This window comes from Belonocnema kinseyi, chromosome 4 (genome assembly GCF_010883055.1).
Source record: "Belonocnema kinseyi isolate 2016_QV_RU_SX_M_011 chromosome 4, B_treatae_v1, whole genome shotgun sequence".
Classification (NCBI taxonomy): domain Eukaryota; kingdom Metazoa; phylum Arthropoda; class Insecta; order Hymenoptera; family Cynipidae; genus Belonocnema; species Belonocnema kinseyi.
In genome coordinates this window covers 49,866,309-49,892,029 of record NC_046660.1, presented here as the reverse complement: position 1 = coordinate 49,892,029, position 25,721 = coordinate 49,866,309, and the positions used below count along the sequence as shown (strand labels likewise).

Genomic DNA, 25,721 nt, shown 5'->3' with positions numbered 1-25,721 from the left:
TCATTTACCAAAAAAGTTCTATGGTTCACAAAAAAATTTTGTTCAATGGAAAAAAGAGGTTGGTAATGTAGGAATCCCACTGTGTCGCATGCCCTTAAGAATATTTCATTCATTAATTTTGATCTCATTGATGAGCCGTAAAAGGTTCGTATTAAGGCAGGTTTACTTGAGACTTAACTTGAGGGATGTAAGCGTCGTTTTACCTGTCGTGGCCATAAAAGAAAGACGAATGCTCATTTGTCGACTCAGTTTTGAGACGCAGCCAAACATCGATGTCTTGGAGACGAACTCAAGACATAACCAAGTCCAACTTGAGTCGAAGCAATTTTACTCGAAATATTATATAAAATATCACAAAATTTTACATAAGTTTCCGATTTTTTATAATATTTAAATGTATTGAAAATAAATTATTCAAAAGAAGTAAAGAATTTTGTAGCATTTCAAATCCATTTAAATTATTCTAAATTAATCTTCAATTGTTTTGATGTCAAATGAATTAACCTCATCGAAACTGTTTCAAAAAGTATTAGTATATTACTAATCAATATTATGCATTTTTCTTTTTTAAGAAAATTATACTGTTGCATCTGTGAAAATTCTAAAATAATTAATTATTAAATATTGTTTCGTACAAATATTGAATAACCATTTACTAAAGTGACTTGTTTATAATAAATTATTTGCACTTCTCACCTGGAACTTCATTTTAAACACTGCAAGACCGCCCTTTTGTGTTTCAGCTTTCTTAAATGATTTGAAATCTGTTCTATAAAAGAACACGTGCATCTCCATAGCGATCCTACCGAAGAAACATAATTACATAAAAATCAATATCGATCATTTTGTTTGTGCTGGCGACAATAAATAAAGCAACAGAGCATTTTTGACTTACAAGCCTAGAATGTCCTCAGCCCACTTTTTATTCGTGCGTTTTAAATAAAAATAATTATCATTATTATGATTTGTAGTAATGGTGCCATGAATGACTCACTTAATTTCAATTGCGGTAAATTTTCCTAATTGATTTATAAATGGAATATTTTACAAATAACCGTGTAGAAAACTATCGGAGTAATATTCGAGACAAGAACTGATACTAGTCTGGAAAAACTGTTCTAGAATCTGTCATTCGGATTTGTGAAAATCTATTTTATATGGTTGATTTTAAAAATAGTGTTAAAATTGTCCAGATTATCCAAAAAAACGTATTTTTTTTGTAATATAAATTTTTTATTTTTTATACATTTCAACGTAAAAAGCTTGCGAATACATTATGTTTGAGGAGGTGATGTAGCACAAAAGTTTCAATATATTGCATTCTCATTATGTCAATAGAGTTTTGAATGATGCTATATCGCGATCTTTGATTAAGCTTTTCTATTTGTCACTTTTTTGTAATTTAAGTTGTAAAATATCATTAATATTATTAGCGAATATTTATCGAATAAAACGTATAGAGTATTAAAAACTGATGCAATACTTACCGCATTTTTGGCCCAATGAAAAGTGGCTTTTTCGAATACGTAATTCCCGTGAAGGGGTCCGCCAGTACAGCTTGGAGGTTTTTCATTCCAATCGGCTTTTATTTCCACTGTATTATAGGAAAAGCAAAAGAGTTTATAAAATAAATAAATTGAAGCAAAATTGTATTCATAATTAAAAATAATCAATATTTAGTACCAGTGTGACCAGTATTCTTTATGCTCATTTTTTTTGGTGATTTGTTAAAGTCTTTGAGTGTCATTCCTTCTTTGATTAATGGAAAACCATCTGGGCTATTTGGTTCAAAACTTACTGGAGATTGATTTGGTCCATTACATTTGTGATATTTTTTTCCCCAGTTTTTAGCATTTTTATAACTGAATGCGTCTGCAAAAAACAAATAAAAAATTGTAACGATTTTTTGTGAAAAGCAATTATATAATGTTTGGTTTTACTATTTGGATTATTTTAAAAGAATTAGAGCTATCTATTATTTAACAAAATATAGGCATCTTTCTAATATCTGTCTGTTTATATTTATGCTGCTATAAAATAACATTGCAACTGACAAATGATATCAGAATTTTTCGTTTGTAAAAAAAAACGTATAAAATTTGTTTAAATAAAAAGGTTTAAGAATATCACTTACTCGCTCCTAAAATAAGACCAAAAAGAACAGTCGCTATCCAGTGTAACTGGTTCATTTTAATGCTCTGTTTATTCTGAAATTAGATGAATAAATACATATTACAACTATATTTTTGTATTTAAATTTAAACACTTACTTCTTTTTTGATTTTTTGGAGGATGCAACGGTGTAATGAATAAATTTTTAAGTCTCCAAATCGGACGCTAGTATCTTAAAGAAAGAATTTGTTCCTGAAAAAATGACTATATATAGCCCGAGATTCTAATATCTCTTATCTTGTTTTCTCAACATTTAACATACACGTGATTGTGTTAGGAATTTAGTTTTGCACACGTTTCTAAATTTCATCACATTCAAAATTTAGTGCTAATGTAAACGGTGCAAACTGTATCTTAGTATGGGGGAGCACCATCCAATCACCTCACCTCCCAAAGGAAACATCAAGTCGAATTAATCTTCCAAATTCTTCATGATTTGAAGACGACCTCAAATTTAAAATTGTTTTATCATTCAGTGTTAAATTTGAAATTTTTCAACTTGAAATGAAGCCAATTATTATCTTCTACGCAGTAGTAAATAAGCTATAGTAATACATTATTCTGGGCCACTCTAATGTAACTTTTCTGAATTTGTATATTTTCTCAAGGTTTCGAGATAAAAACTTTGGAATGCATAATTGCATAAAAGTATAATTGTCGAGCACTCTTTTATGACATTTTGCAATTCTGAAAGTTTACGAATTTCAAAATGTTTACATAATTTTGTCTGTGATTAAATATAAATTACTTAACAGTTAGATTATAAGATTTTCTTGTCCTAAAATTGAAATACGTTCAGATTTGAATGCTTAAAATTGTAATTTTGGCGGTTGTAATTCTAATTTTGAAATTAATGAATTATTCTGGTTAAAATGCATGATTCTAAAACCCTATCTAATTATTAATTTCGTAAAATAAACCTTATTCAGATTAGAAAAAACTGTTTTAAACTAAATTTTAAATGATCATTTTGACATTGCAGTTATCAACTTTTAAATGCTTTAATTTTGATTGCAGCGGACTCAAAATCAGAAGACTGCATCATTCGTGCAGCTGTGTTTAATTGAGTTTCGTAACTTTTCGGTAGTAGTTGTTATAAATAAAATGAACAAAACGGAAACAGATTTAGTTTGTAAATAATTATATTTTTTCCATTTTAAGTTCACTAAAGCGTTTCTCTAGTTTAACAATATTGCTATCGAACTGTTTTATTTATAAAATGAGGCTTCTTATTGTTTTAGTATAGTTTGAAATTAGTAATTTGTTTAATATTTATATTTTGGATTCAGAGGGATGACAGGGTATATTCTGCAAAGCAAAATTAATCTAAAATATCAATGTAACAGAACTGTCCACTGTTAAACATTGAAGAAAAAAAATTAATTTTCGCTACAGGAATTTGAATTTTTAACAAATTATCATAAAAAAGTTGATTTTGATAAAAAAAGATTTCAGTTGAGTTTTCAAAACCAAGATATGAATTTTAATAAAAAGAAAAACTTAATACAATTCTCGAACAAAAATGGAATGGCTATATTTTTAGGAAAAAGTTCATTAAAAGATAATTTTCTACTAAGAAAGAAACGTTTCCAACAATTCATTGAATCAAATTTCAGTTTTAGCTCGAGAAATATGTTTATGAGCAAATAAAATGAATTATTAACAAAAAAGATTAATTTAAAGCAAATGTCACAAAATGGATAAATTTCTATCTAAAAAAGATATATTTTCTACAAAAAATAGAATAGGATAATTGTCAGTTAGAGTTATGTTTCCAAGAGATTAATATAAATATAAAAATAATTTAGACAAAAATGTACTTAAATTTGTAGTTGAAGACATTAACTCTAACTTTAAAAAAGAATAGTTTGCAACTACGTAAATTAATTTTCAATCTCAAAAATTAATTTTGTGCCAAAAAAATTTTTTTTAGAGTAAATAGATCAATCTTTAATTGTAAAAAAATCCAGTAAGGAACAGAATAGCTTAATTTTCAATTAAAGACACAAATTTTTAAGAAAACATAATAAGTTTTGAACCAAATAGTTAAATTTTCAGCCAAAGTTGCAACTGCCTTTTAATCAGTACCTGTTGCAAATGGTATTTTTTGTAACAAGTGCAGAAAATTTTCCATTTCAGAAATAATAAAAACTTTGGAAATTTTTGGAAATTTTGTCAGAAATTTAGGGTATCCGAAGCTTTTCGGAAAATTCCAAAATAATTTTATAATTTTATTAAATCTATAGAAAATTTCTAAATTACAAAATGTCCGAAAATTTATAGATAATTGCTCAATTACCAGAATTCCCAAAAATTAATGGAAAATGGCTAGATTTCTTAATTCGGAAAATATATGGAAAATATATATAGGTAACAGAACTTGGAAACACAAAATAAATAAAACTCATTTCAATCACCTGAGCGAGATTCATATGCACAATATTCTATTATAAGTTTTCAGCATGTCATTAGCACAATAGGCAGTAACTAGAATATTTTTGAAACACCGCTTTCAATATGTAATAAGTTTTATTCTGTCCCGGAGAAATAAAAAAAATTCAATTTATCTTGTTTCTTTTTTTAGGCACGAGGAGAATAATTAGTGCGATTAAACTAATTACTACAATAATTTAATACTTAAAAAGTGATTTTTGGTGAAAAGATAATTATTTAGAACTGTATTTGACAATTTAAATATGTGATAAGCATGGCAGACTTAAAAAAAAGAAAAGATTAATAAAACGAAGTGATGCTAGAACGTTTTTAAGACTGTTTTTTTTTTAAGATTTGTCCACGATTTGTTAAAAAATTACATAATTTTTATATCTTCCAAATGTATTAGGTCAATATTAAATCAATATTAATGACTACATTAATTATTTATCCATATTCTGGATCCCCATGCTCTACTTTTCAACAGAGTTCTGTTTTCGTCTTTCAAAATGTTTTCGGTTTTATATTTTCCTTCTTTTCCATAAAAAGACTTGTTTAACCAAATTTGAAAAAATGATTTTTTTTTCAATAAGCCTTAATAAGCCTTAAAACTTAAATATGTACAAAATAAAACCACTAAAGATTATTATTAATTATTAAATTCACTTAGGATCAAACATAATAATTAAAAAAAGGTTATTATATTGTAAGGCTTGAAAAATAGAAGAGTTTAATAGAACGACGCAATAGTGTTGCTTGGTGGAATCTTGTAATGCAGTAAGAGTCTTATGTTATAAAATTATAAACGTGAAGAAGTCTGTATTCAGTTTAAAAACATCGCCTACTGCTTTCGATTTTCGAAATTTTTTTGTGGTACATTTTTTTAATTTTTCACAGAAGGTTGAATCAAAATCTCCAAATCGCTGAATCAGCATTAATAGAAGTTAAAGATATTCATATTAGAAACCAATTCATTGCTTTGTAAAGATATATAAGCTAATTTAGAATCGTATGTTGTACTTTAAAGAGTTATACACATGGTAAGAGTAAAGAATAGAAAATTTTGATCAGAAGGCGAATTGGTGTAACATTTTCAACTCTATTAAAGAAATCAAAAGGCTACACTGAGAAATTGTTATTGTGACATAGAACGTTTCTATTTTCAAAATATTGCCTTCGAATTATTTGCACACGGTTTGAAAAAGGATTTTATTTATAACAATGAATCAATGCGAAATCAATTAATCACGCATATTTGGGGTCCTCATGAGCCACTTTTGAAGAGAATTCAGTGCTTATTTTGAAAAATTGTTTATGGTTCTATATTTGCGTGGATTCATAAAAAAAAAATTATTGCCGGAGAGGCTGTTAATAAATAATGACTTATTGTACAAGAAAATGCCCGAATTTAACAAGTTTTATTTGTAAAAATTCTTTTAACGATTAAAGCAAGAGAGTTCATAAGAAATAAATAATGTTCTAAATGATAAGTACAGGTTTTGCAACAGTTTCAGAAAAAATTATGACACTGGTTAATCTGCATGAGTTTTCATTAACAAATATTCATTATCAAGTAACAAAAAATGGATTTTAAATAAAGTAGATTAACTTCGAAATGAGTAGTAGAATTTTTATCAACAAGAAGAAGTGATTTTTGAACGAAAATTATGAACCTTGAATGAAATTTAAATGTATTTTCACAAAAAAGTTCATCATTTAACGCAGTAGGTAACTTTTCAACCAGAAATATGAGCTATTAACCAAGAACATTAGGTTTCTAACAAAAAAATCATTTTTAACAAAATGCGTGAATTTTTTGTGAAACAGTTGAATCTGTGAATAGAATATATTATTATTTTAAGGAAAATATCAATGTAAAATAAAAAATAGAATATTTAGATTTCCAGTTAAAAAATGTATTCTGTACCAAAAAAACTATTTTTTAACCATATTTTTTAAGTTTCCATTTCAGGATATGAATTTTTGACTAAAGTGATGATTCTGTCACCAACAAGCTTGATTGTCAAGAAGGTATACTTTCAAACAAGTAACTTAATTTCCAACTAGAAGATGCATTTTTTAAAATATATGAATAGTAAGCTAAATAATATTTTATAAATAAATATATTAATGTTAAAACCAAAAATGGAATAGCTTCATTTTTAGTTTAAATAAAATTCTCAACAGAAAAAACAAACTTTTAACCAAATATTTGAGTTTTCAACCTCAGACATTAATTTTTGACTTAAGTGATAAATCCTCAATACCAAAACAATTTTGTTAATTTACTATAAAATGTACTGATTGTTTTTCAGCAACCTAATATTTACTAAATTTCAGTTACCCCAGTATATTAAATATTTTTAAATGCAAAAAATTAATTAAAAATTAGGTAAATATTATTTTAGCTGACCGGCCACTAATCATGACTGTTTTTTGTTTGGTCCAAATATTATGTAACGCCCGTTCCTACACAAGTTTATTCTATACACAAAATTTGTCTATGCAGAATATTTCCTACGCATAATTTAGTATCGTTTAATTTTTTTTTCATGAACAAAATATGTTCTACGCAAAATATTTCCGCCACAGAACTAATTATTGTTTAATTTTGATATATTTTTCCAGTACGAAAATTTTTCTAGCCAGAGTATTTCCTGCGCAGAATTTTATATTGTGTAATAGTTTTTTTTTTTCTAAACACAATATTTCCTACGCAGAATATATCATACACAGAAATAAATAGTAATTATTTTTGCTAACACAAAATATTTTCTACGCAGGATACTTATTTTATATACAGAATTGCATAGTGGTATTTTATTATAAATATATTATCAAAACATTGCACACAAAAATATTTTGTCCAATGTTATTCCTTTACAAAATATACTCTATATAGTATATTTAAAACAGAACATAAAATATTCTTCACAAAAAGTAGATTCTACATCAAATGAAATGATTACAGTTTTGCTTGAAATATTTTTGCTTTTATATAGCAACTACTGCAAGTAAAAATATCTAATTTAGAAGTTTTGTTAAAAATATGTATTTTTTCATACCATCTTTGATGAATATGAAAAAAAAATCCTACAATTCTTCTTTTAGAGTTTTTACGTACCTCACGTCTTTTGGCGGAAAATTAGAAGGTTCGATTTTTTACTATAATTTATTTATTAATTTTGCCGTATTTTTAGTAATTTTTCTTTACTTAAGATATTTCAAAATTCTTTGATCAATTCATTCATCCTGTAAATTGAGAAAAGTTATTATTTTCTGAAATTAATGTGGGCGATAAAGAGCATTAGGAGCGATATTTCTTGTCACAGATGGAGAAGATTCTACTTTTTGTAAATCTCTTGCACTATATATTTCGCTTATTAAAAAGTGTTTTATTTTATAAATAAAACTGATTTTAAAAAATAACTTGCAGAAACATAAAAAAAATTTAATTTTTTTTGTATGTTTATAATTTCGGGAATCGGATAACACTAAACGATAAGCTAAATAATGTATGAAATGCAAAAGAAAGTATAATTTTCTCCACTTTTCCTATTTGTTAAAAAATTGCAAACTGTCTTCCACACTAAATATTACTTTGAGCATTCCTTAAATCTGGTATCGAATTCCGAAAGTAATAACTGTTGAAGACTTGCAGAAGAAAATTGCTCAAACAAATTAAAAGTACTTTAATAATGCCAATATATAGTATATCGTTAATTTACAAAATAGTAATAAGAAGTACTTCTTTGTACCCCCCGTGAAGTTAGCCTCTCCAAGTTCACATTTTTAAAATTTTCTTTTGACGCACATTTGTATGTCGTTTGTACGTCGTTTGTAGATTGAATAGTTTCGTTTTGACTAGCCCCCCCCCCTTTTTGAATTTTGGAATTTTCCTTTTTGCTAACGTTTGTGGGTTGTTTGCCCTGTTTGTCCCGTAATTACTGTACCTAGCAGGGCGACCAAGATGGTACAGCAGAAAATATTAAATGTACAAACAATTTAAACGACTTAACGACGCATGCAGAAAAAAAATGTAAAAATTTGAATTTTGGGGGGATTCTACGAAAGTTTGAATTCCCCTTAGCCGGGCAACCAAGAGTATACAAACGAAAATCTTAAACTTACAAACAGTATCACGGACGTACAAACGTATGCAAAAAGAAAATTTGAGAGATTTAAAATTAGGGGGATGTGACAAAATTTTGAATTCCCCCTAGCCGGGCAACCAAGCGGGTACTCACGAAAATATAAAATGTACAAACAGTACAAGCGACGTACAAACGTATGTAAAAAGAATATTTGAGAAATCCGAATTTCGAGTGGATACGATGAAATTTGGAATTCCCCCTAGCCGGACAATTAAGAGGGTACAAAAAAAATATTGAATGTAAAAACAGCACAAACGACGTATAAACGTATGCGAACAGAATATTTTAGAAATTCGAATTTCGAGCGGATACGACGAAATTTGGAATTCCCCCTAGCCGGACAATTAAGAGGGTACAAACAAAAATCTTAAATGTAAAAACAGCACAAACGACGTACAAACGTATGCAGAAATAAAACCCGAATAATCCAAATTTCTGGGGGATGCTACGAAATTTTTATTTCCCCATAGCCGGGCAAGAAAGAGGGTACAAAGCAAATTATGGAATTTACAAATAGTGCCTAGGACGTACAAGCGTATGCAAAAAGAAAATTTCAGAAATTTGTATTTCGGGGGTATGCTACGAAATTTTGATTTTCCTTTAGCCGGACAACCAAGAGAGTAGAACAGAAAATATGAAATGTACAAACAGTACAAACCACGTACCAAAGTTTGTAAAAGAAAACTTTATAAATCTGAACTTCGGGGGGCCAGCTTTACAAGGGTTTCTTTTTTCAATTCTGTCGAGAAACAAGCTTTTCCCATTTAAAAGCTCGCGGGCTTTGAAAAAATAATATTTTTTGTTTTAATATTTGTAGAATGTTTTCATTATAAAATATTATTATTTAATTCTATGTAGGAAATATTCTATTTAAAAAATCTTTTGTATAGGAAAAATATAACAGTGTTAAACCATAATTCATTCTCTGCTGAAAATATTTTGTGTAGGAAAAACGTAATCAGTGTGCGTCTTGTGCAATATATTTTGTGTAGATTAAAATTGTTTAAGAACAGCTTTTTTTTCCTTGATACTGATTTTTGTTGAAATTCACAACTACATAAATTTTGGCGTACTCTGAAAGATTAGCGTTTTTCTGTGTGTAAGAATGCACTAGGCAAAAAAATAATATTTGCTGCATAGTCTAGACAGAAAATCGCAGTTAAGTTATAATGATAATTACCTAACTTTTAATTTCCTCCCATTTGCTAGTGACTATTACTGTCTTCAAATGAAAATTGTACTTGGCTTAATATAATTTCCAAATGATGGATAGTCAAAACCGACATGATATGCAAACCACCAAAACTGGAATATAAAAACTAAGTCGTGACCGTCTGCATCTAAATTGATGCCTGTTCGTTCTAAAAAATTTCCTCTCGATTTTCTGTATTCAACAAAGCGGTATTAGCTTGTGGTTAAAGTGAAAATACCTAATTTTAAAAGTGGACGGCAGCCCCCTGTCTCGACCGTATATGTGTATGTAGTAGTAGTTTTTTTACGATCCGGAGGGGAAATGTTGGTCACACTAATCCAGCAGATGGCCCCACAAAAAGTAGGTCTGTCTTTTTAATTGAAGTGCATTAAGAAAAAGTAAAAATAACTAAAAACTTGATGTTGTTTGCAAATGAACAAAAAAAATATATGAAAAAATAAGAGTAACTATGACTAATTATTAAGAAAAAGTCATAAAAATATGTAGTTTAATATAAATAAAATTTAATTTTGAGATAAATTTTGAAAGCAGTTGGAACTTCATATTTCTATGATTTATTTTGCTGATATTATTGATTTTATTATTTGCTCTAGTTAAACAAAATTATTTATTGTCGAAATTATTAATGTAGGTAATTAAAAAATTAATAATATTTAAGACCCCAATGACAAAAATATTTAAAACATATACATGATCAGAAGAATTAATAAAAAATATATTAATTATATCCAATATAAATATAATAATAATTAAAATATGTAAGACTACAACTTAAGTTGCAAAGTAAAGAGCACCTTTAAAATGGTAACAATTTCAAGTTTCGAAGGAAATATTTTTCAAAAGTAGTGGTAATTGTAATTAAAGTGTTTGAGGGAATCATTTGGTAAAAAGTCAATGCCACGAATGATAAATGAGAAAATGGATTTAATATTATTCAATATAATGTATATATTTATTTAAATTGAACCAAATATTATATATACATTTATACAGTTCAATAATTTATTTGTTGCTTAATCTTGAAACCTTTTTTCTGGCTGCATTCAGCCCCTAATAATTTTATTGAAAAATTTAAATTTAAAGGAGATTTTAAATTAAATAGTTAATTATATTATTGCAAATCTCATTTTAAAATAAGCAGACTATAAGTTATTAATATCTATAAACAAACGTACTGTACTTACGACGCACAGTTACAGGAAATGCACTTTTTTCATTTAAAAATGTCCAGAGTCTTCAATTTTCTTGCCATTTTGAATTTTTCTGTTTTAAATTAAAGATCATTAAATTCTATTCATCTTGACTCTCTGAACTTTTGTCTCATGTACTTTTAATTGGTCATTTTTCCATTCAAATTATGAACAAAGTCTTATTATCGGTAAATTTTTTTTTGCTAAACGTGCTTCCAATTAATGTAGAAATGACACTTAATAACCAAAATAATTAAAAAGTTTATAATAACCACTGTGATAAACAATTTTTGTGGCAAAATTTTAGAATTTAAGATTTTTTAAATTATAATTTCCTTCAATGGCCAGAACGACTTTAGGTATTCCTTAAAATAATAACTATTTGATAAAATATAACAATTTAAATTTTTGTAAACAAATTAGATAAACAAGTTTTAAATGTTGGCCCTTTCGCATAGAAATTTTTTTTTGCACTGGAAATGTTTTAAGCTATTGGACCAATGACTGCTAGTCACAAAAATATTAGAAAAGTTAACAATAGCCACTGTTATTTACAATTCTTGTGACAAAATATTTAAACTTAAGGTTTTATCAAATTTAAATTTTCTTTGATGGCCAAGTCGATGGTTTATTGTCAAAATATTTTGTATTGAGTGAATCTTAGCATGCAGTATTATGATTCATTTCCAATCCATTACGATCAAAAACCCGACTTTTTCCAAGTGAATCTGTCAATATTGACAAATTTTTTATGTAAATTCTTTATAAACGTGTAAGTTGTTATATTCCACTAAATATGATCAAAGATAAATTTTTTTAGGAATATCCGTAGCCATTGTAGCGATTTAAAAAAATAAAAATTTTCATTAAACCTTTTATTTCAATATTTTGTCACAAAACTTATTTATAACAATAGTTATTGTTAACTTCTCACATATTTTGGTGACTAGCAGTTATTTGTTAAATAGGTTTAAACATTTTCAGTGTAAAAAAAAATTCATTGCGAAAGGAGCAAAATTTTGAATTTGTTCATCTAATGTGTTTACAACAATTTAAATTGTTATATTTTATCAAATATCATTAAATGTTTATTGTTTTAAGGAATACCTGAAGTCTTTCTGGCGATTGAAGGAAATAATAATTTTTTAAATCACAAATTCTAATATTTTTCTACAAGAATTATTTATAACAATAGTTATTATAAACTTTAGAATTATTTTTGTTATTAAATGTCATTCCCACATTAATACGAATCAATTTTGGCAACAACAAAATTTTACCAATAATAAGACTATTTTTTAATTTTTTTATCAAATTTGTTTGCAACAAATAAATGGAATGATAAACAAATTATTTGTATTTTATGAGTCCCTAAGCATTAATTTAAGACAATATAAAGCTTTCCTGATCAGTTATTAAAGCGTCACAAATTCTTATGTGCCAAATTTCAGTTTTCCCATACTTTGAGCAGAAAAATTATTAATAAACAAATAGAGAAGAGAAAAGTTCGAAGCGTCCAGCTGAATGACAAAAGTGAATTTAAATATATACCCTAAATATATACATGATATTAAATAATGTTTAATCCATTTTTTCATTTATTAGTTTTTTCATTGACTATTTACCAAATTATTCCCTCAAACATTTTAATTCCAATTAGTATTACTTTAAAAAAATATTTTCTTCACAACTTGAAATTGTTAAGATTTTAAAGGTACAAAGACTCTTTACTCTGTAACTTAAGACGTAGTCTTACCTACTTTAATTATTATTATATTTATATTTCAGATACGTCATATATTTTTTATTAATTCTTCTCATCATGTATATGTTTTAGATATTTTTGACATTGAGGTCCTTAATATTAAACTACATATTTTCATGACTTTTTCTTTTTTGAAATAATTAGTAATAGTTACTCTTATTTTTTCATATTTTTTTTGTTTATTTGCAAACAGCATCAAGTTTTTAATTATTTATGCTTTTCCTCGATGCTATTCAATGAAAAAGACAGACCTACTTTTTGTGGCGCCATCTGTTGGATTAGTTTAACCTACAATTCCCCTCCGGATCGTAAGAAAACACTACGGACTGTTGAATGAAAGAAAGTTGAAAAGTAGGTAAAAATTATTTCAATTAGTTTCCTTATTAACAATTATTTGTTCTAATATCGCAAAGAGAATAGTTGGTTTGGCAGGTGTTTAGGTGACTGACAGCTTGGTTCAGTGTAACAGCATGCGCTGTTTGAGAACAAGTATGTCAGGGCGCTAGCACCCTATTACTGAGTACTTATCAGTTAATAGTTTTAAGAGCGGTAAACATTTGAAATAATTTAAATGATATAAGACATTCAGTATATTTAGAATTTTAAATAGATAATTATTATCAGAAAGAATAATTATTAATTATGATTGACAATAGGAAATTACATGACAACTCCTCTCTGTACCTCGAATTAATAACTTCTAATAGCTAGTTGTAAAGGATCAGAAGTTAGCATTTAAATAGCTATGCCATCTCATAATTTTAGCTTGAAATATAAGGGTGGCGCTTAACGCACCTCATCATGATAGGTTAATTTAACATTAAATTATGTGACGTCAGCAATTCTATTGGCTAGAAGGACAATTCCCACCCTATTCTTGGAAAAAACCGAGGTTATAAATATATGCAAGTACATAGAAAAAGCTCAGATATTTGCGTCTCTCGGTTTGTATTTCAAATAAAAAATCTGCGACACTCGCTCTCTGAATTATGAAAATTGGACTTAGAATATTTTTCTCTTAAGTTGTTAATCGAAATTCAAGTCCAAAAAACTTTATTTAATCCTGTAATTCGGTACGGTTCGCCATGGTCGACTTGACTCGAACTAAATTTTAAGTGAAGTGAGAATAGAAACCATTTAATTAAAATTATTTTAATTAAATAAAACTTTAAAAATGTCAAACCTTAAAGAAATCTTATTTGTGTAAACAAACTGTTCTCGGCGACGGAATAGGACATTTAATCTTGATTAAATGATCTTCAATATTTAAATTGAAGTTAAATAAAAACTATTGGTTTGTTCTTTAAATTATTGTGTTGTGTCTGTTATTTGAATCTTGACCAGTTCGCGCGGTTAGTGATTTTTATCCCTCAACGTCGGCAACGAATCCAGGATAAAACAAATCGAAATCTACAAGTGTTCAAATCGACAAGAGCGCTGGAGATAACTTATAACTAGATGTTATGCAACGGGAATATATACTTGAAATAAGTCCCAGAAATCAATAATTGACGCAAAAAAGGCTTCGTTTTATATTACGATTTACATTTATATTATTTTTCGATATTTAAATATAAAGAAACCCATAAACATACTATCTACTCCACACTGTCTGCAGTCAGATTTTTATTGGAGGTGCTCACATCCGTTTCGATTTTCGCACAAGGGAGAGGAAAACTGCAGAAAACCTTTCCCGAGCCCTGCCAGTTACCGATTTCTGGTTACGCCATATTTTCGTACCTATTGTGAGTAAACACTATCTTAACCTGACGTTTGTTTAGCGGCTGGGTAGGTCGAACATTTGACACGTCTCCATTGGCCAACTTTATTTTCCTGAATTCCTTTACCTACAAGTAAAAATGTGAATACAAAATAATAATTGTAAATAAAAAATCCAACTTATAGTTTAGCATATATTTTTAGGATATATAGATTCTTACCAGACTTTCCTTGATAGCGGTACCAGTTTCATATATGAACCAAGTTACAGATTCCAAGCAGGGTGGATAATCTAATGAACCTTCGTAAAATATAAATGGTGTATATAAATCATCGAAATGACTTAATAAGCGAAACGGGGTTATCTCTGTTGTTGAATTTGGAGATTGCACCTTATGCAATTTTTTTTCCAGGTTGTCAAACAAATGTTCGGGATTTAGAAATCTGCTCTGAAATTGCAAGGTAATACATATCGTAGGATTCAACGAAATATCAGATTTTAAAATATTTAAATGGAATTTTAAAGATATTATTCACAAGAAATAATATATGTTTTGGAATTTTATCATTTTGAAGTATTAATGAAAATTTGAAAGAATTAAACATATTTTTCACAAATCTCAAGCAATTTTCAATTTATTTCAAGAATTTGAAGATTTTTCAAAGAATTTTAAAGATTGCATGGTGTTTTTCGGAATTTCCAGAATTTTCATAGAAGATTAAAAATTTTACAAATTGGTAGTATTCTGGGTCATCAATGTAATTTTCAAGAATTTTTCAAAGGTTATTATTTAGAATTTCAAGATTATTTAGAATTTTTAAATGTTTGGTTGTTTAGATTGTTTAGAATAGAATTGAAAGAATTGCAATTTCAAGGCATTTTCCGAAGATTAAATCAATATTAACGGATTTCTAAGGACTGAAATGTTTTACTAGATTTTAAAGAATTTTTATTTAGTTTAAAATTTTTTTAGAATTTTGAAAGATGTGGAACAGTTTTACGGCATCTGTAAGTATTAAAATATTTTTGCAGGTTTCGAGAGATTTTATAATATACCTGAATATGCTAATGGTTTTGAAAAATATTAAAACATTTTGAAGTGTCTAAGTAAATTTTCCAGAATTATAGGAAATATCAAATTGTATTGAATTGTACAAGATTTCGTAGTATTTAAATGGATTTTAAAAAATATCTTCACAAGAAGTGAGGGATTTTGTAGAATTTGATTCATTCAAATTATTTTTAATTTATCTTACATTTTTTTGAAGTCATATGAATTCATTTCTTTTATAATGCTCACAAATAAAAAATATATTCTTGCATTAGTAATAAACATTAGTCATTATTCGTCTCTTTTTGGGTTAGAAATTATTAACATTTTATCACTTTTTTTAGACAACTAGGCTGTTGCATCTGTGAGAATTGTAAATGTGTTCATATATGTATAATGTTTTACAAAAATACTAAATAGCCACTTATTGTAGCAAATTAAAAAAACATATTTCCTCTTCTCACCTGGAACGCCATTTTAAACACTGCAAGACCGCCCTTTTGTTTTTGAGCTTTCTCAAATGATTTCAAATCTGTTCTATAAAAGAACAAGTGCATCTCCATATAAATGCTATAGAAGATGTTTAAATGAAAATTAATATCGAACGTTTTGTTAGTGTTAGAGACAATAAGAAAATCAAGATGGCATTTTTGACTTACTCGTACAAAAATGAATCTTCTTCCTGAGCGGTAGCATCAACTTCTTCAGCCCACTATTCAATAGTGCGTTAAAAATATAAATTATTATCTTTATTATTATCTTTAGTAATGATTCTATTAATCAAATAATGGTCAACCGCTAATCTGGACAAGCTATTCTAGCGCACGGCGGTCTTGAGGGGTAAAGAATTTTAAAAAAAATGGCTCTTAAAACGGACTGTAGGGAAAGTTTCCTTACAATTTCTAGTTTTGAAATCCGTTTTGATCAAAATCGGCCCTGCTTCTCTTTTCGAGATATGGGCTTTTTTGTATTTTCAGTTTTTCACTGCTTTTTTTCATGTGAGCAAACTGCTTGCAATTTAATTTCATGCACTTAGAATGTCTTTGCGGCGAGCGAGAATGTCGGAATCTTGTGTATTCCGGGTCGATGAAACTGAATCAAAAGTTGTTTTAATCACTTCGCATTATATTTTGTCCCTAAACTCAAGAAATTATCTAAAACTTGCCTAAAACGAGCTTTTTTGTAAGACATAAATACAAACTACAAGTAATATCGTACTTTTTTTATTTTCGGGGTTACTAAAACTAAATCCGATGTGATTTTAAGTTCATGCAGGACTGTTCGTCCATAAACTAAAAATATAACTTTGGAAAATGATAAAAGTGAATCCACAAAAGCGTTTCAACTCGAAAAATTGGGTATGACTTTTTGGATGAGATATCGGTATTTTTCCATTTTCTCTCATAATCTGATTCTGAGTGAAGAGAAACTTTTAATCCAATTTTCAGTTACATAGTTTTCGTTTCCATCATTCAGCATCGCAGATTTAGTCCCATAGATCACTTTTAGCATGACCCAGGACTAGCGGCGAGGACGTAGTTGTTATAGGGCACCCCTCCCCCCTTTTTAGTTTTTGAAAGTTTTTTTTTCAATTTTTTGATTTAAAATAAATGGAAAAATGTCGATATCTCATCGAAAAACCATAGCCAATTTTGAGAGTTAAAACACTTTTGTAGATTCACTTTTATCAATTTTCAAAGTTATATTTCGTGTTTAGAGACACACAGTGCTGTAATTAACTCAAAATGACCTCTAATTTAGTTTAAGTGACCCCTATAGTAAAAAAGTACGATATTTCTTGAAGTTTATATTTATGTTATCCAAAAAAGGTAATTTTTGGCATATTTTAGATCATTTTTTGAGGTTAGGGACAAAATGAAATACGATGTGATTAAAACAACTTCGGATTCGGTTTCACCGACCCCAAAAACATAAGATCCCAACATTCTCGTCCGTCGCAAAGACATTGTGAGCGCATGAAATTAATTTGCAAGCAGTTTGCTCACATGCAAAAAAGCAAAGAAAAACTAAAAATACAAAAAAGCCGATATCTCGTAAAAAGGAGCAGGGCTCCTTTGGGATTTGATCAAAACGGATTTCAAAACTAAAAATCGTAAGGAAAGTTTCCCCGGAACCCGTTTTTAAATCCATTTTTGTCAAACCTCTTTACCCTTCAAGAACACCGTGAGCACTAGTTTGTCGGAATTGCGAAAATCTATTTTAGATGGTTGATCCTAAAAATGACTTTAAAGATTGTCTAGATTATTTTCAAAATCTTCGTTTTTAGTACAAACTTTCTATTTTTTATCCATTTTCACGTAAATAGTTTGTGAATACATTATGTTGATGGGCGTTATGTAGCCTAACTACAAGCTTCACATTGTAGAATTCGCATTGTGTCAATGCAATGGAAAAATTTACGAAATCGTAAATTTTCCATAATTAAAATTTAGAGACAATTTGAAAAATTTGAAAATATTAACCTTTTTTGGGGCCCAATGAAAAGTGGCTTTTTCAAATACGTAGTTTCCATGGAGGGGTCCGCCAGTACAGCTTGGAGGTTTTCCATTCCAATCGGCTTTCATTTCCACTGTATTATAGCAAAAGTAAAGAATTTATGAAATAAAAAGAAGAAGAATTGAATGTATGAATTAATATAAATAATTTTTACTACCAGTGTGACCATTATTCTTCATAGTCAATTTTTTGGGTAATTTTTGGAAGTCTGTAAGTCTCAATATTTTACTAATGTTTGGAAAACCCTCTTGGCCAATTGGCGTATAAATTACGGGAGACTGGTGTTTTCCATTACATTCGGGATATTGTTTTCCCCAATTTTTAGCCTCTTTGTAACTGAATGTGTCTGGAAAAAAAACGTGCAAATTATAACCATGTTAATAAAAAGCAATTATCTAAATTGTGACTTTTATCATCTGGTTACTTTTTGAAGAATAGATGCTCTTTTATTATTTAATTAAATATGGTGATCTCTTTCATGCTTATATATTTATATTTCTAAAAAATAACATCGCATTTCCCGTTTATTCAAAATGAGATGATGGAATTGTTTTTAAAAAAAGTTTGAAAAATATTACTCACTCGTTCCTACAATAAGACCCAAAAGAATAGTCGCTGTCAAGCATAGTTGCTTCATTTCAAATCTCTTTAAAATCTAAAACAATATAAAGAAAAAAATATTACAAATGTTTTTATATTTTAAATTTAAATTCTTACTTGTTTCTTTATTCTCTAGAAGATCCAGTAATGTGATGAATAAATTGTAAAATCTGCAAATCGGTTGCTAGTATCTTATGGAAAGAATTTGCTCCAGAAAAAGTAACTATATATAGCCCGAGACTCCAATATCTTTTATCTTGTTTTCTCAACTTTTACTGTATTGGTTATTGTGTCGTGAATGTAGTTGATCACACGCTTCTAAAAATCTTAGCAATTAAAATTGAGTGATTACGTCAAAGCAGTCTACTGAATTTTTAGGTGGGGGAGCACCATCCCACACCCTACCTCCGGTGGAAAATATTACTGCGAATTACTCTTCCACATTCTTCATGATTTGAAGAACACCTGAAATAAAAATTTTTTCCATCCTTCAGAGTAAAATTAAAAAATTTTTTACTTGAAGTCTCTTAATAGCCTCACTGCCTATATTTTTAATTAAAAATTACTATTCTTAATGCTCAGATTATGTGATGACGATAGCATTTAAAATTGAACAATTTTGACTTCGCACTTAGCTAGTTTAAATTTCAGAAGATTCAAAAAAACTTTTAGAAATCTAAACTTTTAAATGTAATAATATTTGGCTGTGGAACATTTCTCCAATAAATAATCTTCTTTGCTTCTGTAGGTATTAAAATAAGTATTTCTTGAAAGCAAGGATTTATTTGACGTAAATTATTATCTTCTACGCGTCAACAAATAAGACAAAGTAATATGTTTTTGTGGGCCAAGCTGATTCACCTTTTCTTAATTTTTATTTTTTCTCTAGGTTTTTCACTGAAAACTTTGGAATGCCTAATTGTAAAAAAGTATAATTTTCGAGCACTCAAATTTTATATTTTTCAGTTTTTACAGCTTATAATTTGAAAATATTTTACATAATTCTGTCTTTGGTTAATTATCAATTACCCGTCAGTGAAATAATCAGATTTACTGGTACTGAAATTTGAATGCGTTTAAACTTGATAGCGTATAATTGTCATTTTTATGGGTTTTAATTTGAAAGAAACGAACGTGATTCTCATTTGGAAATGTATAAATTATTCGATTTCAGATTCTTGGTTCCAAAATCTTAACTAATTATTTATTTTTTGGAACAGACCCTATCCAGATGATATAAATTTGCTTTCAACAAAATTGTATGTGATCACTTTTACTTGAAAATTAACAACTTTCAAATGCCTTAATTTTTAGTTTAGCGGTTTCGAAATTAGAAGACCGTCTCTTTCGTGCAGCTGTGTTTAATCGAGTTACGTGATTTTTCAGTAGTATTAGTTTTAACTGTAATTAACAAAGGCGAAACAGATTGAGTGTGTAAATAATTTTATTTTCTTCCATTTTAAGATAAAGTAATCGTTTTCTAAGTTTCACAATATCACCTTCGGGCTGTTTTCTTTATAAACTAAAGCTTCTTATTGTTTCAATATTGTTAAAAATTAGAAATTAGTTTTAAATTTATATTTTGGATTCAGAGGGATGACAAAAAATATCATGCACAATATACCGTTTGCTGTTAAAAATGCAAGCCAAAAAACGAATTTTCGCTACAGAAATGGAATTTAAAATAAAAAAATGTGAATTTTGAACAAAAATATTAATTAAAAAAAAATTAAATTCATAAACACCGAGAGAAGACCTCTTTAACTTTTTTCAAGAACTAGTTTAACTCTCACCCATGCAGTTAAGTTTTCAATAAAAAAATCTCAATTCCCAATAAAATAGATCATCTTTCAACCAAAGAGATACATTTTGAACAAAAAAATATGAATCTTAAGAAAAAATGATTCTCAAGAAATTGATTCAACCAACATTGTCAAACAAATATGTTAAATCCTCAAGCAAAGGGGATTAATTTTAAATCAAGAAGTTGTATCTTGGTGAATAAATATGAAATTTATACTAAAACAGATCTATCTTCAAATCAAAGTGATCAGGTTCTCACAAAAAAATTGAAATTTTATAAACCAAAAAATGAATTTTATTCAAAAAAAGAAACTTTCTACAATTCTGTAGCAAAAATTGAATGGCTATATTTTTTGTAAAAAATTCAATTGAAAAATCGAATTTTGAACAAAATTAGTTACATTTTTGACCAAATAAATGAACTCGTAATAGAAGCCATGTATTTTCAAGAAAAAATTTCAAACAAACAGTTGAACTTTCAACCCATAATATAAATTTTTTACCAAAAAAAGACAATTTTTCAACAAAATGGATAATTTTTTACATATAATAATATAAGTTAGATAAATTTTTGACAAGAAATACAATGAAATTTCATTTACAGTCAGAGAAACATGTTTATAAGCAAATAAAATAAACAATTAATGAAAGGTTAATTTTTTTTTAATTTTCAAACAATGGACGATATTCTAACTCCAAAAGATAAATTTTTAACAAAAATTAGTTTAAAAACAATTAAAATAAATTTTCAGTGCCTATAAAAAAAATTTCGACAACAAATTTAGTTCAATTTTTAGATTTATAAATTAATTTATACTTAAAAAAAGTAATTTTCAAACACGCAAATGAATTTGCAACCACAAAAATTAAGTGCTATACAAACAAAAAGTTTTAACAAAATAGATGAATTTTTAATTAAAAAAAATCCAGTATACAATAGAATAGCTGAATTTTTAGTAAAATACATAAGTTTTTAAGAAAATAAAATAAGTTTTGGAAGAAGTAGTTAAATTTTCAACCAAAGTTTGCAACTGCATTTTTTTATCACCTGTTGGACTTTTTGGAAATATGCAATATTTCCAGAAATTAAATGTTTCCAAAAGCTCTTTGGAAAAAGTTGAAAAAATGTTTACAAACGGCGAATTTTCCATGCAATAAATTATTTACCAAACATTAGAATTTTGAACCATAAATTATTTTTAAACATTTTATTTTAAAAATAGGGAGAAAAAGAAAAATTCTTTAAAAAGGCGAAATAGGAGAAATATGTGAAGTCTGGAACACGAAATTAATTTCAGAACTTATCAAGTTATTATTAACATGTACACTGTTAAAAATATAAGAAATTTAAAAAACGATAACTGCATAAGTTTTTACTCCTGTGTAAAAAATTTTGTTGCAATTCACGAATTTTTACATACAGTAACTTAAAATTTTAAGAAATTGAACAAAAAGTTTGACTCATGATTTTTAAAATAAAATACGCTTAAAAATGGTTTAGCTGTCCCAGCCAAACGCTTAGCTAGATTTAGTGTTCTAGAAATAATTTAGATAAATAAGCTGGAAAATTTCTAGATATATAATTTAGCCGAAAAACCTAGGAATTCAGGTGACAAAGCTATATTTTCTTAGAAAATGAAATCCAGCTAAACGTATGGCTGAAACATCTAAACCATTTTTCAGCGTATATTTGTTTAGCTAGTGTAATATTAAGACAATATTAGTGAAGTGATGTTCTTGGTTATTTTGAAACCAGGCAGCATTTTCGGAAAAAGGAAATTAAAAAAATATATAGAGGAGAGTACTCAAATATGAGATACCAACTCTGTTTGGCGCGATTGACGGAATTGTATGTACTGAATTTAAAAGTAATATAGGTAATTTTAAAGGAAATTTAGTTTGTCATAAGAAGTTCAAATAAAAAATGTCATTAAAACATTTTTTTATGCTGAAAATACAAAAAATGTAAAAAAGTGCTTTTTCCAAACTCGTCAAACTATTCTCATAATATGAGATACCCCAGGAATTAGCTAATAAAATGCAAAACAAAGTATTATTTTTAATGAAAAACTTCATTCTATGTTTCCAAAGTATAAATTTACTGCTATTTAGATATATTTAGTTTTTGCAGTAGTAACAAACGCTTTTGTAACCAATTTTCCCCGCGCAACCACAGTGTTATAAAAACCACAGGTATCTCATATTATAAGAACCACACCATGCAACTATGCACTTACAATGCCTCACCTGTACAATGAAAAATTTCAACCCCATCGATATTTTCCTACTAAGTTATTCAACCCCCATCGCTACAGGCTCAAAATGTCGATTTCACGAAGAATTGACATTTTTTTAAGGGTAGTTTTCAGGTACTCGTGGGAGTGGGTGAGGGATGTCAAACACATATATCAAACCTATAAAAAAATGTCAAACCCTAAAAAATTATTTCAAAAACTCAAAAAAGTGATTCTTCCCCATAAATTCTACATGGGAAACTTCAAGTCAAAATCGGCATCTGTTAAAATCGAAAAATAAAAAAATTAAAAATTAAGGAATTTCTTTTTTCAGATTTGGAATTAAATTGGGCAGATCGTTACCCTTTAAAAAATAAAAGCCTTTTTGAGCCACCCTAGTTTGCATGCCTTTTGTCAATTAAAGGTCCAGTCCTTTTCAAAGCTATTTTATAGTTTGTATCATTCATTGTTCAGAATATACGCACAACTACAACCTTTATGCAACAAGTTTATTTTCCGAGTCGAAATCATGTCAAAGTTAAGTATCAAATCGTCATATTGTGGAGATTGTAGATATAACGTCATTTCTGTGGAAGATACCGTGCATCCTCTTATCGAGCAGCTGTTCACGAAAGTTTTTCTCTTGTGCTTTCTTAATCCGGGCTTTCAGGAGTGATTACTCGAGATAGATTAGATTTGATGCATTTTGCTTACCCCTAATACTGAAGTCAAGTCCGAGTGTTTCAGCAGCCTCCTCCGCTGCTTTGTACAGAAATGCTCCTTTGTCCACTTCTTCGTGATTCCTGAACATTATGCTGTACCCAGAATAATCCTGTTGTGAAGACATTCAAGACTCAATATTCCGCGACCCCCTTGACAACGTGAGATGTACAGTCGCGGAACGAAGACTTAAGATGCATGCGTTTGTTCATGTTTATGACCTTTCTTGTCCGGATATCAAGAGATCTGAGCTCGTTCTTCGTCCATGGAACTTTTCCAAATGAATAGAGTAATACCGGGACGGCAAGCATGTTCGTTGCAGATACTTTGTTCCTCGCCGACAGTTCGGAAGACCAAATCTGTCGGATGAGACGTTCGTATCTGCTTCGGAGAGTATCCTTTATAGATGTCACATCCTGAATGCGGCTCTGTGGCACGCCCAGGTATGTATATGTCTCTCCAGCGCAAAGGTGTCTTAAGGGATGCCATTAAGTTTTCCTCGCTTCAAATAAACCTTAGTGCATTTCTCTAACTCAAATTCCATTCCAATTTCCTTAGTATAGCGTTCGACAATCCCCAGAGATAGATGCAGTTGCTCTCTGTTTTTAGCATAGATCTTAAGATCGTCCATGTAAAATACATGAGTGACCTTGTACTTTCGATCTGCAGGTATGCCGCACAAGTACCCGTCGGAATAGCGCAGTGCTAGAGATAGTGGCAATAATGTAAGGCAAAAGAGGAGTGGGATCATGGTGTATCCCTGAAAGACACCTCTCTGAAACGTGACCTTGTTAGTTGTCACACGATTTTTGCCAGATGAGATAGTAAATCTGGTTTTCGAAAGCGGCATCAATCTCTCTTTGCACCCAACTATTTGCGGATGAACCTTTAAGATTTCCAAAAGACAGATAATAAGTCTATGGGATGTAGAATCGAAAGCTTTCCGATAATTAATCCAGGCCATCGATATGTCACGCTGGTAGAATGCTGCATCTTTTCCGACACATCTATCGAAGAGCAGGTTCTTCCGACATCCGGCTACGCCTTTCTTTGAGCCTCGTTGTTCATACATTTCTTGCCACACAGGTTCACTTGCCCGAACAATCCTATCATTTAGGATAGCTGTGAATATCTTATAAAGCGTGTTCAGACAAGTTATTGGCCTGTAGTTCTTCGGGGCAGCTAAGTTGCCTATTTTCGGCAGGAGTATTGTGCGCCCTTCCACCAACCACTCTGGAATCGGCTCTTCCGACTTCAAATATGAGGTGAAAATACGGGTCAAATGCTGATTGGTTGAAGGAAACTTCTTCCACCAGAACGTTTTGATACAATCTGGTCCCGGTGCGGAATAGTTCTTCATCCCTCTTAATACTTTTTTCACCTCCTCGGTAGTGATGGGTGGGCATTCTTTATCAGGTGATATGAGGGCAACACATAACTCCTTGAAGCTATTTATATTTTCTGAGTCTTCGTCCAGTCTATGCTGAGCTTCGTAGACTTCTCTCCAAAATACTTCGACCTCCTCTGGTTTGGGTGGGTGTTCGACAGTAATTGGAGGGTCTTGGAAGATTCAAGATGGGTCAGAGAGAAACTGTTGATGTTCTCTGACCCACCTCTCCCTCCGCTCTAGGCTTCTCTTAGCGTCAGATAGTATCCGTATTCTCTCAACAATATGCTGCCTGATGGTCAGCAGCTTTGACTTGTTAAGTGTGTTATAACGGGCTCGGAGTTCGCGCGCGAACTTTCGAACCTTGGCGGTAAAATTCCTGCCAGATGTGATGTAGTCAATCACACATTCAATGCGGGACCGTACTGTCTTGCCCAGCCTATCTTTACGGCAACTTGATGCTTTCGTCTTTTGGTCTTATGATCAGCCGTTGGTTTTGTTTTACGGTTCGCATCGGCCAAAGCTCTCGCTGCATTATACACACAATAATTGATAGCCCAGAGGTCGGATTCCCCGGAAAAATGTCCACGAAGCTCGTCATCCATTTCAGCCAGATCTTTAGGCTTGAGAGAAACCTTGGTGTTGATGTTTCTGCGGGTAGTAAAGCATCGCTCTTCATCTATTGGATGCCTGTCCGCGGTTGGTCTTAGTGTCGCCTCTCTTTCTTTGTTGCCGGCTTGTTCTAGCTGTGGTAGAGTAGGC

The 25,721-nt window shown here is 29.4% G+C and overlaps 1 protein-coding gene across 1 annotated transcript in view; it reads right to left on the bottom strand.

The window, feature by feature from the left end:
* Positions 1-18,982, bottom strand: part of LOC117170887 (carbonic anhydrase-related protein-like) — a 29,516-nt gene extending 10,534 nt beyond the window's left edge. Inside the window, exons 1-9 of the mRNA XM_033357931.1 lie at positions 18,933-18,982; positions 18,798-18,870; positions 18,373-18,561; positions 18,182-18,288; positions 16,358-16,410; positions 16,163-16,268; positions 14,868-15,095; positions 14,668-14,774; positions 697-802 (exon numbers count right to left, since the gene is read on the bottom strand). Coding sequence (XP_033213822.1) covers positions 697-802; positions 14,668-14,774; positions 14,868-15,095; positions 16,163-16,268; positions 16,358-16,410; positions 18,182-18,288; positions 18,373-18,561; positions 18,798-18,852 — 951 coding nt within the window. The 5' untranslated portion in view covers positions 18,853-18,870; positions 18,933-18,982. The remainder of the gene's footprint in view (positions 1-696; positions 803-14,667; positions 14,775-14,867; positions 15,096-16,162; positions 16,269-16,357; positions 16,411-18,181; positions 18,289-18,372; positions 18,562-18,797; positions 18,871-18,932) is intronic.
* Between the last annotated feature and the right edge of the window lie 6,739 nt (positions 18,983-25,721).